Source organism: Gekko japonicus, unplaced genomic scaffold, assembly GCF_001447785.1.
Source record: "Gekko japonicus isolate JY-2015 unplaced genomic scaffold, Gekko_japonicus_V1.1 scaffold855, whole genome shotgun sequence".
NCBI classification, from domain to species: Eukaryota; Metazoa; Chordata; class Lepidosauria; order Squamata; family Gekkonidae; genus Gekko; species Gekko japonicus.
In genome coordinates this window covers 588,186-603,403 of record NW_015168073.1, presented here as the reverse complement: position 1 = coordinate 603,403, position 15,218 = coordinate 588,186, and the positions used below count along the sequence as shown (strand labels likewise).

The following is a 15,218-nucleotide window of genomic DNA, read 5'->3' as shown; positions in this document are numbered from 1 at the left end:
AGATATGCGGGCGGCCAGGAGAGCCCCTCCCTGTCTCCCTGCCGAGCCTGGGGCTTGCAGAGCGGAGAGCCCTTAACAGAGGCAGGTTGGATGCGCGCTGGAGGAGGAAGCCGGCCAGCCCTCGCCTCCCCCCCCTCTCTGGGGGGCTATCCTGCTGCAGGGCCTCCCCAGCGCCTGCACCACGTTGCAGAGGGCCCACTGCCGGGTAGGAGCCAATGAAGGGCTGGCCTCGGCCACCTCCTGCCGGGGGCGGGACCCAGCGCCGGGCCCGGGCGTTCCCCGCCAGCGCCCCCTGCGCGAGGACTCTCCAGGGCAACAGGAGGGAGGACGGGGAAAGCCCTCGAGAGATGGGGCTTCCTGCCCGACGCACTTCACCCTCGCCCGGCCAGTCCCCGAAGGCGTGGCTAGGGCCGCCCCTTGAGCTCCTGCTGGGAGAGCCGAGAGCCGCTTCTCACCTGGAGCCCAGAGGCTGGCTGCATAGGGGACGAAGAGGGGCAACCTGACGAGACACGCTGGGGGGAGAAAGAGGTGGCGGCTTTTGGTGGAGGCGGGGCACGGTTGGCCGCCCTTAAGGCCCCCCGCACTCTAGGTGAATGTCTAGTTTGCCTAGCGGGTGGGCCGGCCCTGCTGGGGGCACCCCACTACTTTCTCTCCATTGTGAGAACCATCCATTTACTCCTACCCTTTCCTTTCTGTCATTTAACCAATTACTGTGACATGGTGCCTGAATGATAATGGACCCGTTCCACTGTAACTTTTCTGATCACAGAAAAAAGCATGGACGAGCGCTCATTAAAAACTTACAATCACAATGCAACATCCATAAATGGATTTCTCAGCAAGGCCTTGCAAGTAGGATGCTAAATTCCTGTTCACAGATGTTTCCTGTAAAATCCATGTGGATTTTTCATTCTGATATAGTCTTACAAGGAAGGAAAGTGCTACGCTGGAATCAACCCAAAAAGTTCTTTGGTTCACAATATCTCAAACACTGTTCTGTAAAATGTGGCAAAGACTGGAACAAGAGAATCTCGTCACTGCAGGATCTGCCCATCACTGGACAATTTCAGAAGGCTGTCGGGTACGATTTCTTATCTGAGTGCCCTTTTCCTAGCTCCACCAGGTCTGAGCAATGGAATTTCCTGCTTATGCAACTGTTGGGGTGAATAGTACCAGAATGGTCATTGCTCTACGATCGCTTGGTAACAACACATACTCCCAAGATTTCACAGATTAAAATAGGTACTCTTGGACAGGGTGCGGCCTAGGCTGGGTCAGGGCAAAGGAAAACAGGCTTTACGTGTGCCAGAGGCAGAAAGTGAGAATTAATAATGCACATTAAGAACATACGACTCCAGATTACAACAGCGTAGCGGGCACAGCTCACGAAAGCCAGCCAAACACAACATACATATGAGGAACACTCACACTGGAAAATAACTGACCAGCCCGAAGCCCAGGAGCTGTTGGCTGTGCCCCAACTGTGAAGTAAAATCCATACACATGGCTTCTTACAGAGAAGTTTCTCAGCTGCCTATCACAAATCCAAAGTTACTACCTTTTGCTTTTTGGGGGGGGGGGGCTTGTCCCGAATGAAAGAGCATTTGATACATGCTCAAAAGACCATTACTACTATTATGTATTACCCTTGTACACTGTCCTCCTTCCACCATGAAACTCAAGGCTGCTTAAATATGTTTCCCAGAGGTCTCCCAACCAAGGCACTGGCTTACTCAGCTTCAGGCAAGATTGTTGTCTCATGTGCCTTCCAACCACCTCGTGGAATCTCACCAGGCCTTTTTTTCTAGGGGAACATGCTGGAATGGAATTCCAGAACCTCTTTGACAAAATTATTTTAAAAATGTTTTAAAAGTTCATGAGTTTTCAGTATACAGACGGAAAACTTCATTTCCCTCTTGAGAGTTCCGCCACCTCTTCTTCTTTTCTTTTTTTTAAGCCCTGCTCATGTTGTTTTGGTTGTTCAGCTGCACAGTCGAGTCTAACTCTTTGCAACCCCATGGACCACATCACGTCAGGCCCTCCTGTCTTCCGGAGTTTGCTCAATTTCATGTTCATTGCATCGGTAACACCGTCTAACCATCTCATACCCAAAGACTTATTGGGGCAAGTCAGCAACAGGAGCAATCTTTGCCCCTGCCGTGACCATAAAGTTGAACTTCGGTGACTGGAACTTGATCTCTACCCAGATCTGTGCTCTATCACTACTCCAAGGAAGTCCTAGAGGCTCCACACGCTGGGTTCCCTCCGCTCCCTCTTTCCTGCTCACCTGCCCTCCATTTCTACCTTGCAGTGAGAGAGAAGTGGAAAGCCAAGCCACAAGAAGGCACTTCAAAGCCGAGAAGGCATTTCACACAAGTTGTCTTGCTTCAATTTCTGCCACGGACCCTACTGTGAATGATCTCCGACACTAACCAGGGGGAAATCTGCACACAGCGGTATCATCCCGGTGAGCATCTCTGAACTCTTCTAACAAGGATCTATTTACTTCATTTATACTCTGCCTTTCTCCCCAACGGCGACCTCAAATGGCTCACGTCCCTCTTCCTCTTCTCCATTTTATTAATGTTGCACCTAATGAGGACAGAAGACACAGCTTCACGCTTTGAATATATGTTGTAAGCCATGCTCCCTATAAGCTGTGGAGTCTTGTGAGCAAATGTTCTACTTTCTGAGCTACTGGCATTAAAGCTGTGAGCGAGCGATTTGGCCACTGCATAAATTAGTTTGCTCTGGAGCCATCCCTTCCTGAGCTAAGGCAAAAATGTGTGAGCCGGAGGCTAAAAATCTGTGAGCTAGCTCACACCGACTCAGCTTAGAGGGAGCACTGCTCTGGAGCCATCCTTCCTGAGCTAGGATAAAAATGTGTGAGCCGGAGGCTAAAAAACTGTGAGCTAGCTCACACTAACTCAGCTTAGAGGGAACAGTGGTACCTAGGCTTAGTCCTCCGCTTACCTCCATCTGCATATTTCCTACTAATATTTTCCCTCAAACTAATTAGTAGTAGAAGTGACTAATGCTTTAGGAACAGGAATGATAGGAAAGGCCTTGTGATACCAGAGCTGCACTCAAGAAAAGACTGTCATGAAGGCAAATAACACAGCATCCCTTTGTTTTCAAAGTAGATCTGGAATGTTTAAGACTGAGTTCTGCTTTGCCCGAACAAGTTAGCCACCATTAACCTTGCTAAGAGCGTATGCATTTTTTAACCTATGAGAAATTAAAAAAAATAAAACCCAACAAAAACTCTTGTGTGTTTAATCTGACTGCCCAGTCTTTCGTGTTTAGGTTGACTATGCACATAAAGCACACGCTGTGCTCCTCTAAGCAGTTAAACCTGCTCCAGGATTCACAGCAAGGCAGGTCTGGAAAATTTAAACAGCTCATGTGTGCTTATACGCGATGGCCAGGCTTGTTGGAGCAGGCGCTTCCTGCATGCGGATCAGAGGGGGAGCCGCCGTCTGCCTCATTGGAGCCTGGGATGTGTCTGTTTACAAATCCTGGAGCCAGGCTGGGGCACTGACTGGAGGCGTGCCGTCTGCTTCCCCGCGACACTCAGCCTTTGTCTGGGTCTGCGTCAAAGAAAGAAACCCTGCCACGCTGCTAGCTGAGGAAGGGCTCGGTACAATGCAGCAGCCCCGGCTCCCTTCCCCCTCCCCTCTCTCTCTCTTTTACAGTCTTGTTCGGAAAGGTAATTTAAGGATTACTGGACTTTAAAAAACACACACAATATATCTTTCCGAAAGAGAAATGGAGTGGGGGGGCGGAGAGAACTGGCTTCTAGTCCACAATGACTCCTGAAATGAATGCAGCCGATACTCATGTTCACATTTGCATACAGAGAAAGGATTCCCACCTATGTTAAATCCCCCCACGTGCTCTGAATAATCAAAAAGCGGATTGTTTTGTCATGATATATACCTGCCCACGTCAAGTTCAAAAGTTTGCAACTGTTGGATACGATAAAAGCTGTGTCTGCATCTGAACCTTCAATTTTTAATACAATCTAGGTTCTTAAAGAATTTTTTTCCTTTAAAACAAACACAGCTCTTTCCATTTAAATAGTAACCCCCATTCATGCTTTGTTCTAGGACTGCACATTTTCTGCTTTATTCAAAGAGATGTACTCGGCAGCCTGCGCTGCCATTTACACAGCGGTTTGGCAATCCAGCCGTGGACCGAAAACAGAAACAGATGTTTTGACCTCTCATAGCTGCGGCCTTGGAATTCCAGAACAAAATATGTGGGCTTGAAATCTAAGTGTGGCAAAAGGGCACTGGAGTATCAGACCCTGTACTTGCATAACACCTTCCAGTTTTCTGCAACTGGTTACACAGTTCAGATAGGTGGCCGAGTACTCTTCTCCACCGAGCACAAGCCATTTGTTAGTCTCGGAAGGTGCCCAGCCTGATCTCAAAAGATCTCAGAAGCTAAGCAGGGTTGGCCCCCTGGTCAGTATTTGATGGGAGACCACCAAGGAATATCAGGGTCCAGATACAGAGGCAGGCAATGGCAACCCGCCTCTGAACGTCTCTGGCCTTGAAAACCCTATGGGGTCGCCACAAGTCAGCTGTGACTTGATGGCAAAAAGGTGCCTCAGGACTCTGAGTTGTTTTGGGGTGAGCAGATGAACATGTACGCCCTCTAGAACTTTTGTCAAAAATTAATTTAAAAAATCCAGACAGCTATAAAATTTCTTCCACATGAGCAGCACCCTCTGCTGAACTGCCCCCACAATGCCCGCTGCCCTAACGCACAGACGGGAGCACACTCATGCAGAATTAAAATATGCCGATGCACTCCAGCCTTCGAGCTGTCCTGTGCACTGAAACTGTATGCAATCAGGCTTTAAATGCTTGCTACTGTCTCTGGGCATAATTTATTTTTGGTACACCTCTTGAGTACGCTTGCTGATGGAGGCAGGGAGTCCAGGGTTAAGCACCAAGCCCACCGAGGCTTCCAAGACACGTAATTAGTTACAAATGTTCCTCCTTCTCCTTTTAAAAAGAGACTTTCAAGAAACAACATCGCACTGCTTGAATCGTCTCAGTAATTCATTCGCACAAGGCGCCAGTTTTATGTATGTGCAAAACGTGAACAAACTGGCAAGATCAAATAATTCATCTCTGTTATCTCAGCTGGGCCTGAAAGACGGCTGGAAGCATCCATATGCTTTAGGGTTAAATACAGGAATGCAAGACAGGGGGATCAAATTAAGGGACTTCTAAGAACATCAGAGGCAAATATGCACCAATTCTACATAAAAAATGTATTTCCATATGTTCTAATAATAGACACCATTTTTCCTAGAAAAAACAAACCACCATACCAGCGTTAATCAAACATCACTAAGCTCATCACTAAGCCAGTTCTAACAGAAAACTCAGCAAGCGAAAGGGGCTCACGGCCTACTAAATGTCTCCGTTTCTATAGCAACTGAGTGATGTTCCTTTTATTTATACATTTAAAATGTTATTTGCAGATATACAAGAAAGATACATACCCGGAAAAGCACAGCACAACATTAGGTATGGAGATCTCTGGGGGACAAAATGTGTTTGAGATTGTGGAGGTTAAGTATTGAAATGCTATGGATAATTAATGTAGCCACAGGAGAAGGTGAGGTCTAAGTAAAACCTGGGGACCTTTTGAGATGATTATTATTTTTTTACACAATAAACCATTTACTCTATTATTATAAAAGCATAAGAAGTCAAGGTAAGGCTAATCTTTTCTGCAATATTGTATTTTCCCTGAATTTGAATGAACAGTAATAGAAAATAAACAGTTCTAAGCACAATATGTAAGTAGTGGAAACAATATGCCCCCCCCCCCAAGCTGGTACATCAACTGCAGTTGTGACAGCTGTGCTGAATATGGTCACATGCTATGAACATGCACAAGGGGACAGTGCCTGTGGCATAATTAGTGACAGGCACCATTTTAAGGTACTATATTAATACCTATCTCATTCCTATCCATTAGGTATCAAGGTCAGTACTGTCCGGTGTTCCCTCTAAGCTGAGTTAGTGTGAGCTAACTCACAGTTTTCTAGCCGCCAGCTCACACATTTTTGCCGTAGCTCAGGAAGGATAGCTCCAGAGCAAACTAATTTACGCAACAGCCAAATCACTCGCTCACAACTTTAATGCACATTAAGAACATACGACTCCAGGCTGTCTCCTCACTTCACTCTGTGACGGGTGTGCAATTTCTTGTACATGTTATTTTTTAAAATTTAGTTATTTTAAGGTACTATATTCATACCTATCTCATTCCTATCCATTAGGGATGGGATGGGATAAAGCACTTCTGGTTAGGGTTGCCAGATCCCCCGGTGGAGGTAGGGGTTCCCTGCCACCAGGTCCTACCCGCAGCTGCCAATCAGCTGGCCGGTGAGGGGCACTTACCAAGAGCCAAACATAGATTTCTTTCATTGAGAAGATCTTCATCAGCTGATGATGAATCCAGAGGTTAATACTAAAAGCACCAATGATCATCACAAATTCTGAGAAAAGCTTTCAGCATATAGCGGAGTTCCACTACTGAGAAATGACACACAGCCAATCACAACCATAGTAGTCAATGCAAAATCCAAAAATAAAAACTGAAATTTGGCCTTCTCCTTTCTCCTCATAAGTCTCCTCCATCCCCCGCCAGTTGCCAGGAGGGTCCCAGCAGCCTTACTTCTGGTGCTAGAGAGGGCCAATGTTAAGAGGCAAACATAGATTTCTTTCATTGAGAAGATCATCAGCTGATGATGGATCCAGAGGTTAACACTGAAAGCACAAATGATCATCACAAATTCTGAGAAAAGCTTTCAGCATATAGCTGAGTTCCACTACTGAGAAATGGCACACAGCCAATCACAACCATAGTAATCAATGCAAAATCCAAAAATAAAAACTGAAATTTATGTAACCCTTTTTATTAGGACCAACTGAAGTGACACAATGTTTTGTGATATTTTGGCTGGTCCTAATAAAAGAGATTACATAGATTTTGTTCTTGTTTTTGGACTTCCAGTTTAGCCACCCAACAACTTTGCAAGTTAAAGACTGGATACATGGGAGAAACACACACAATATTCTGGAGGATCTGTACCATTGGGAACATCAAGGTAGATCAGCAAAACCAAAACATTCAAAATATGAAGTAAAAGCAGAGCCTAATTAGGAAGTTGCTTTGATTTTAGAGGAATTCAAGACAATCCTACCAATAGCTATGACTTCACATTACTGAAATAAGATTTTCCCCAGTTGCAACTAGCAGAGCTACTGTGATGTCATGGAACGTTCATGAATATTCTAACTGCCTAGCAGGAAACTGCTGGCATAACAGGGTTCGGATTAGAAAAGTTTGTGTACTGCTGGGGGGGAAGCGCATGGATAGGTGAGTAAACCTATTCAATAATTCAGGATTTATACACTACCTTCCTAAGCGAGGTTGCCCAAGGTGGCATACTAGATAAATGGCTATGAAAACAAACAACAAAATAGTAAAGCACAAATATAAAAACAGTAAACACAGTGGAGGCCAGAAGATAGTCAGCTGAAAGCCTTAATTAATACAAACGTTTGGAAAGAAAATCTTGGGGAGCTTCTGTTAGATGAACATTCCATGAAACAGGCACCACTGCTGAAAAGCTTATACATCCTGGTGCATCACACAGCATTTTCAGAGCATTCAGAAAGCTTCATGAACATTATCTTGTAACCCTTACAACTAGGGTTGCCAGACCCCTGCCAGGAGTGAGGGAACCTTCACTTTTGTAGAGTGCTTCCCTGCCACCGACCAGCTCTAGTTTTTGGGCAAAACTCTATGGTAAAAACACCCACAAACCATAGAACTTTGCCCAATAACTAGAGCATCACCCCCCAACATCAGCAATGTGACGATGTCACTTCCAGGTGATGTCATCATGGCATACACTGACAATCCCAGAACAGACCCAGGAGCCCCCTTCCAGTGGTCAGATAGGACCTGGCAACTCTACTTACAGTAGCCCAGTACAGTAGAATCTTATCATTATTCCCAACTTGCTGGTAGAACCAGGCCATTTCCAGCACCCCCAGGAGCTTTGGAGTTGGGACAAGGGGCAGAAATGACATTGCACCATGTGTTGATGTCACTGTGGGTGAAAGCCCAGTTATGACATCAGCAGGAGATGCTCTGGACATCTCGCCCCAGCTCTATGATACGATCAGAGAACATCACCTGATGTGCTGATATCATTCTGGGTTGCCACCGGGAAGTGATGTCGATATGTGACACAACATCATTTCCCTCCCCTTCCTCCCACTGGCCCTGATGCAAGGGCAAATGGGAGGGCCAGACTGACAACAGACTGGCCGTCCAAAGCAGGAAAGTGGTATACCTAACTGCTGATGGTATGATGGAATGACTTGTCTAAGGCCCCTTAGTGAACTCATGACAGAGGCAAGATTTAAACCATGGATTTCCTAATCCACAGCTCAGGCGACGCTCAGGCATCATGCCAAATTAGACTCCAATTTGCTGCAGCGGGCACAAATGTGGCTTATGCGTTCAATCTGCACACTCCCCTTGCTCTTCTCTCCCATCTTCCACAGTGTGGGGAAAAAACCAAATTCCCTGTAGTGTGAATGTAAGAACCTAGGTTAATTGGTTTGCTTGCTTTCCCCACATGCTGGAATTCTAATCGGCTTAGAATCCTGGCCAGTGGGGACAAAACAATCCTCCTACGAGCCTGCATTGGGCATCACCATCATTTGGAGTCAGGCGCTCTACATGAGAGGAAAGGGAAGGAAGGTAAAGGAAACCATGCAGGCATGACAATTAAGCTGTGTTTCTGCCCACTGCACTAAACTGAAGTCCAAGTACAGCTTAACGTGATGTCTGAATGCGGCCTCATTCTTTTAGCCGCTGTGCTAAATCAGTTCTTGAATAAAAGGGGGCATGAAAGAAAACCTCAAATGATTACATGAAGGTACAAGAGACTTGCGTAGAAGGAGCAGCTCTCTGAGAGACACTGGAATCAGACTTTTGTAGGGCTTTGTAGGTAAAAATAGGCAGCACTGAATTTGGATCAGAAGCTGACTGAGAGACCATGCAGCTACTCCACAATGAGAGTGGAATGTTCTCAACCAGAGGTCATTTCGGGGGGGAACGCGGGGGATCGCAGTTCCCCCAGGTGAGGTACGGGGGGCGGGGCACATGACGAAGCCCCGCCCCCTGTTTCCGGCTGCCCCGCTTCCGGCCCTCATTCAGCCAGGAGGAGGCAGGAGAAGAGGGAGGGTAAGTTGCTGCCTGCCTGCCTGGGGCCAGGGAGGGCCTTTGCGGGGCTTCCTTGCACTCCCGCCGGCCTTGCAGGTCCATCGCCGGACCCCTCATGGGGCTCGGCAGGCTCGGCGGCAGTGGAGCTGCAAGGCCGGCGGCGGCTGGGACCGTTGGGGGCGGGGTGTGTGGCCTTATGACACACTTCCGGTGATGTCAGGGGGTGTGGCATATGCTAATGAGTTATGCTAATGAGTTCCCCTAGCTCTTTTTCTATGAAACGACCCCTGTTCTCAACACCCAGCACTTGAGTGCCACCAACCAGTAGAATTCTGTACCAGCTGAAGCATCTTCAAAAGCCAGTCCCCCATACAGAGTTCATTAGCAGGTGTGGATGACCAAAACTAGATCCCGCTTTTGAAAGGAGAGGTTCTGCCAGCATTCCAGCCAGAGGTGATGACAGAAACTCATGACTACAGCTACCATTAGTTACTCTAAAGTCAAAGAGAGTTCACAAGTATTGGTTGATCAATCTGTCTGAGTACAGCTTTCTGAAGTTCTTCAATTCAACTCTTACCTTCTCAGAGTGGACTTGTCACAAATCCAGTTACCGAACCAGTTTCCCCCCTCTTCACTGGATAGTGAAGCCCCCTCTTCACTGAGCCTGCTACAGGCGGGGAGGTGTGGGATATAACTATAAATAAGTAATGGTTTTATAAGTTTGAATTCTTTTTTTATCGGTCTTATTGTTTGTGGTTTGTTAATCCGCTGTGTTTTGCCCTGACCTGGATAGCCCAGGTTGGCCTGATTTTGTCAGAGCTTGAAAGCTAAGCACGGTTGGCCTTGGGTAGTATTTGGATGGGGGGGCCTCCAAGGAAATCCAGGGTCGCTGTGCAGAGGCAGGCAATGGCAAACCACCTTTGGACGTCTCTTGCCTTGAATTGACAGCAAGCGGGAATTGACAGCAAAAAAAATAAGTTTTGAAACTGATGGTCTGTTATGGTTGGATTTTAATTTGTTGCTCTCTATCCTGGGAAGCTGATGACTAAGGAGTGGCAAGTTATCTACAATAAGTAAATAAATCTCTCCCGGAACTTTTAATGACAGTTGGTGTTAGAGTGGATTGTGTCATCACAGCCATCGGGAACTATTGTTATTAGCACTTTATTGAGTTGTATAGTTTAAATGATTTTAGAATTGTTTTAATTCAAATTCGTTACGTTTTATTGTAAATTATGTATTGATTTTATGTAAGCCGCCCTGAGCCGGCTTTGGCTGGGAGGGCGGGGTAAAAAATCCAATAAATAAATAAATAAATATTTAACTAGATTGGCATGAACAAGGGCAAGAGGGAAGACTCCTCAGGGTTGTTCTCATCATGGTCAAACCATGGTGTAGCTTAGCATTACATCTGAAACCTGAGACTGACTTGACATTACTGGAATACCACAAAGACCAGACTTAATTTTCTCCTATGCTGCTCCAAAGACCTCTCGGAGGGACGGTTCCCGAGGGCACTCAAGGAAGCGATGGTCCGCCCTCTCTTGAAAAAACCATTGTTGCACCCAGCCGAATTGGCCAACTACCAGCCAGTCTCCAATTTGCCCTATTTGGGCAAATTAACCGAGAGGGCAGTGGCAGTACAGCTGCAGGGCTTTCTGGATGACTCTTCTGTATTAGATCCCTTCCAGTCTGGCTTCTGCCCAGGACATGGGACGGAGACGGCGCTGGTCACTTTTACTGACGACCTCCAAAGGCACCTGGATCAGGGTGCTGTTGTTGTTGGACCTGTCAGCTGCGTTCGACATGGTCAACCACCAGTTGCTGACCCACCGCCTCACCGACACGGGGATACGGGGTTCGCCCTACAATGGCTTGTCTCCTTCCTCCAGGGTCGGGGACAAAGGGTGGTGCTAGGGGAACAGCAGTCCATGAGACACCCGTTTGAATGTGGGGTGCCTCAGGGGGCGGTGCTTTCCCCGATGTTGTTTAACATCTATATACGCCCCCTTTCCCAGGTTGCTCGGGGATATGGGTTGGGTTGTCATCAGTATGCTAATGACCAGATAGGTTAGCAAAGCAAAGCAGTAATTATTCAGATAAATGTTGGAAGTGCAAAAATAAGGTAGGCACATTTTACCATATGTGGTGGTCATGTGATGTTTTAAAAAATGGATACCATGTATGATGGAAAAATAGTAAGATGTAATATCCCCTTTACTCCAGAATTGCTTTTGTTAAATATCTTCCCGAAAGAATTTGAGGAAACGGATAGGTACCTGATTGTATACATGTCAACGGTGGCAAGGATATTATATGCCAAATATATGGCAAAAATAATATTGGAGTATGTAGCAATATATAATAATGGAACTAGAGAATATTAACAAATGCAACAATGAAGCGATGGTGTAGATGTAGTAACAAACTGTAATAAGTCTCTTGGCCTATATGTTGTTCATTGTAGTTGTTTATGTTTGTGTTTAGGAATATAAGAAAATAATAAATGTGTACCTTCGGGTACTTTAAAAAAAAAGTATGCTAATGACACTCAGCTCTCTCTGATGTTGGGCGGCCGGTCAGACTCCAGACCGGAAGATCTGGACCAGGCACTGCAGGCCGTGGCTGGTTGGCTCACGTTGAGTTGGCTGAAGCTAAATCCGGCAAAGACAGAGGTCCTGTGCTTGAGTCATGGTGGCACAGGGTTGGGGATCTCACTCCCGGCCTTCGATGGGGTACCAATGGTGCCAGCGTCGGAGGTTAGGAGTTTGGGAGTGCTCCTGGACCCCTCCTTGACAATGGAGGCCCAGGTAGCAGCCACTGCAAAGTCAGCCTTTTATCATCTTTGGCTGATTTGGCAGTTGGTTCCCTTCCTCGACCATGGCAACCTGGCTACACTGATCCATGCGATGGTCACCTCAAGATTAGACTACTGTAACGCTCTCTACATGGGGCTGCCCTTGTCGCAAATCCAGAAGCTGCAGCTAGTGCAGAATGTCGCAGCCAGGCTGTTGATGGGCCTCCCACATTGGGAGCACATCCAGCCTGTGCTTAGGTCACTGCACTGGCTGCCGATAGCATACCGAATCCGCTTCAAGGTGCTTGTACTTACCCTTAAAGCCCTATATGGCCAGGGTCCGGCATACCTGAGGGACCGCCCTTCCCCATATATACCCCAGAGAGCACTACAGTTGGGGTTGCAACATCGATTAATCATTCCGGGCCCCAAAGATGCCAGGCTCAACGCCACCAGGGCCAAGGCCTTTTCCGTGGCGGCTCCTTACTGGTGGAATGAGCTCCTGGAAGAGATCAGGGCCCTGCGGGACCTTTTGCAGTTCCGCAGGGCCTGTAAGACGGAGCTCTTCCACCAGGCTTTCAATTGGGAGCCGCCACCATGACCACCAACTATGCTACATCAACATCTGTAGCACTGAGCTGGCCCTAACAGACCGGAAGACTGCTGAATTGAGAACTCGGATGGTATATCTTAGAGCACGCCATCTAATTTTAAGGAATTGTTAACACTGCGAGCACTTTAAATGTAAGAATGTTTTAAGCTGTTTTAAAATGTTTTAAAGTTTTATGTTGTCTAGGTACGTTGTACTGACCTCTGTAAGCCGCCCTGAGCCTGCTCGCTGGGAGGGCGGGGTATAAATAATAAATAAATAAATAAAAATAATTTGCGCCTAATACTAAATGTTTACATAAAAGCTATATTTACGACAGCACTTTTAGGTTCAGTTTCTAGAATCTTAAACACGTTTTCTCATACTGATATACCGTAACTTCTAGAGATGGCAAGGACTCTTTGAATCTGATTTCTAAAATTTGGAGTCTGTACCACATTGGCTTGTCTACTATGGCAAATTAACCAACTGTAAAACAGCCTCTAGAGACACTTGTAAAACTATGAGCCAACAAGGCCAATTCTCTGCTCTTAGTTTTAAAATAGATCTTCGGTGTAACCCGTATCAAGTCACTACATGTTACAAACAGCCTGCATAATTACAGGTCATCAAGAATAGGCAGAATGCACTAAGATTCAAAGTGCTCTAGAAATACAAAACACAATGTCGCTTGGTGTCTAGTACAGTTCCACATGGATGCAGGGATGCAATTATGACTTGTGCTTCCTTGTGCAACAGGGAACGTTTAAAGAATTAGCCTCATCTGAATACAGCCAAACGATATTGTTCAAATATAACACTGGATCAACAAATGATATCTACATTTTCTGTAGGACAAAAAAAGTGCAAGCGTTTCAATAACCCAGACCACACTGACGGTTCTAGCACTTTATAACAGAAGGCCGCCACGTCTTAATCTTAATTTTAATACGTGTATTTGGATAGTTTATTGACTGTATTGTTTTAGACTTATATTGTATAAATTGTTATGTTAGTTTTAAACTATTGAAATTGTTTCTGAGCCGCCTTGGCGGGAGGGCGGGGTAAAAGTCGAATAAATAAATAAATAAATAAATAAATAACCTAACAGAATTTACAGATCAATAGGATGCTACAGTTCTTTACTTTCTCATCTAAAACTCAGTGCATGGCTTATAGACTGTATCCGTACCAAATACCAATCAATGCTTTCTCAAAATTATTCTTCAATCAGAATTATGGCACGAGCTGTAAAGGTCCAACTCACTGAAAGGCATTGCATCAGTAGGATCCGGTGGAAAGTTCTCCGTGAAGTTGACATTGCACAAGTCGGTGCTGCAGCAGCAAAATCGATATGTCCCATTCTGAACTAAAGACGGGGTGGTGGTTACTATGCACTCTTCAGAGTGACAGTCGTGGGGATCTCCTATGTGAGACCAGCATCCTGGGGAGGGAAAGCGCATGGAACAGATTAACATGAGTTTCAGACACAGCTATTATATACAACTCCTCAGCCTTTCTCTTAGTTTTCTCCTCAAATGTGTACCTCTCATCAGGTTCTTTACTGCACCTCCTGCAAAACACTGAAAGACACATGAACTCATCGGTCAAGATTACTGAGAAAGCCAGATATTCACCGGAAGATACAATCAAAGGTAATACACTAACCTGAAAACCCTTTTTTGTGCATGGGGCTTCTCATTCTGCTATTTCTCTACAGACCGAACTACAAGCACTGCTCTATATCATTCCAGTAAGCAATTAAAACAGGCACAGATGAAGGCACGGGGAGTGCTAATGCGACCACACTGAAGACACTCTCTGTAGCAAGGGTTCTAAGACTGCCATCATGGCAGTGGCACAATGAAAGCTCTGTCTTCCACACCAACCCAGCTAGTCCATGTGAATGAATCAGAGGGCTGATGATCACCCGCAAATCCATTCACATAGCAGTGCCTTCAACTGACCAAAATGCTCAGCAAGAAAGGTGTTTAATTTTGAGACCCAGTGTCGTGTAGTGGTTAAGAGCGGCAGACTCTAATTCGGAGAACCAGGGTTGGTTCCCCACTCCTCCGCATGAAGCACGCTGGGCGACCTTGGGCCATTCACTTTTCTCTCAGAACTGTCTCAGCCCCACCTACTTCACAAAGTGTCTGTTATGGGGAGAGGAAGGGAAGGCGATTGTAAACTGCTCTGAGATTCCTTATGGCAGAGAAAAGTAGGGTATAAAGACCTACTCTTCTTAATTTTAAACAGACACTGATATTGCTAGGAATTAAAGAAAGTATATAAAGGTAGTTATGAAGGAAAATATGTAAGACTGAATAAAGCTGAGTAAGAAAAAATTAGAGTTTTAAGAGTTAGATGAAGGCAAGGCCTGATCTAAGCTGCTCTCCCTGAATAGGCAGGAAAAGAACTGAAGGGGGGGGGGCTCCCACAGGCAAGGGACAGGAAGTTGGGGGGGAAATTGTTCCTGCGTCCCTGATTGGACAGTGGGAAACACCCATCAAGATGTCCTCCGCCGTAAAGGACGAACCTACTCTTCTTGATTTTAAACAG

General features: G+C 46.0%; 1 protein-coding gene across 1 annotated transcript in view; it reads right to left on the bottom strand.

Annotated features, from left to right (window-relative positions):
- Positions 1-15,218, bottom strand: part of BMPR2 (bone morphogenetic protein receptor type II) — a 115,859-nt gene that overhangs the window by 40,144 nt on the left and 60,497 nt on the right. Inside the window, exon 3 of the mRNA XM_015414630.1 lies at positions 13,927-14,103. Coding sequence (XP_015270116.1) covers positions 13,927-14,103 — 177 coding nt within the window. The remainder of the gene's footprint in view (positions 1-13,926; positions 14,104-15,218) is intronic.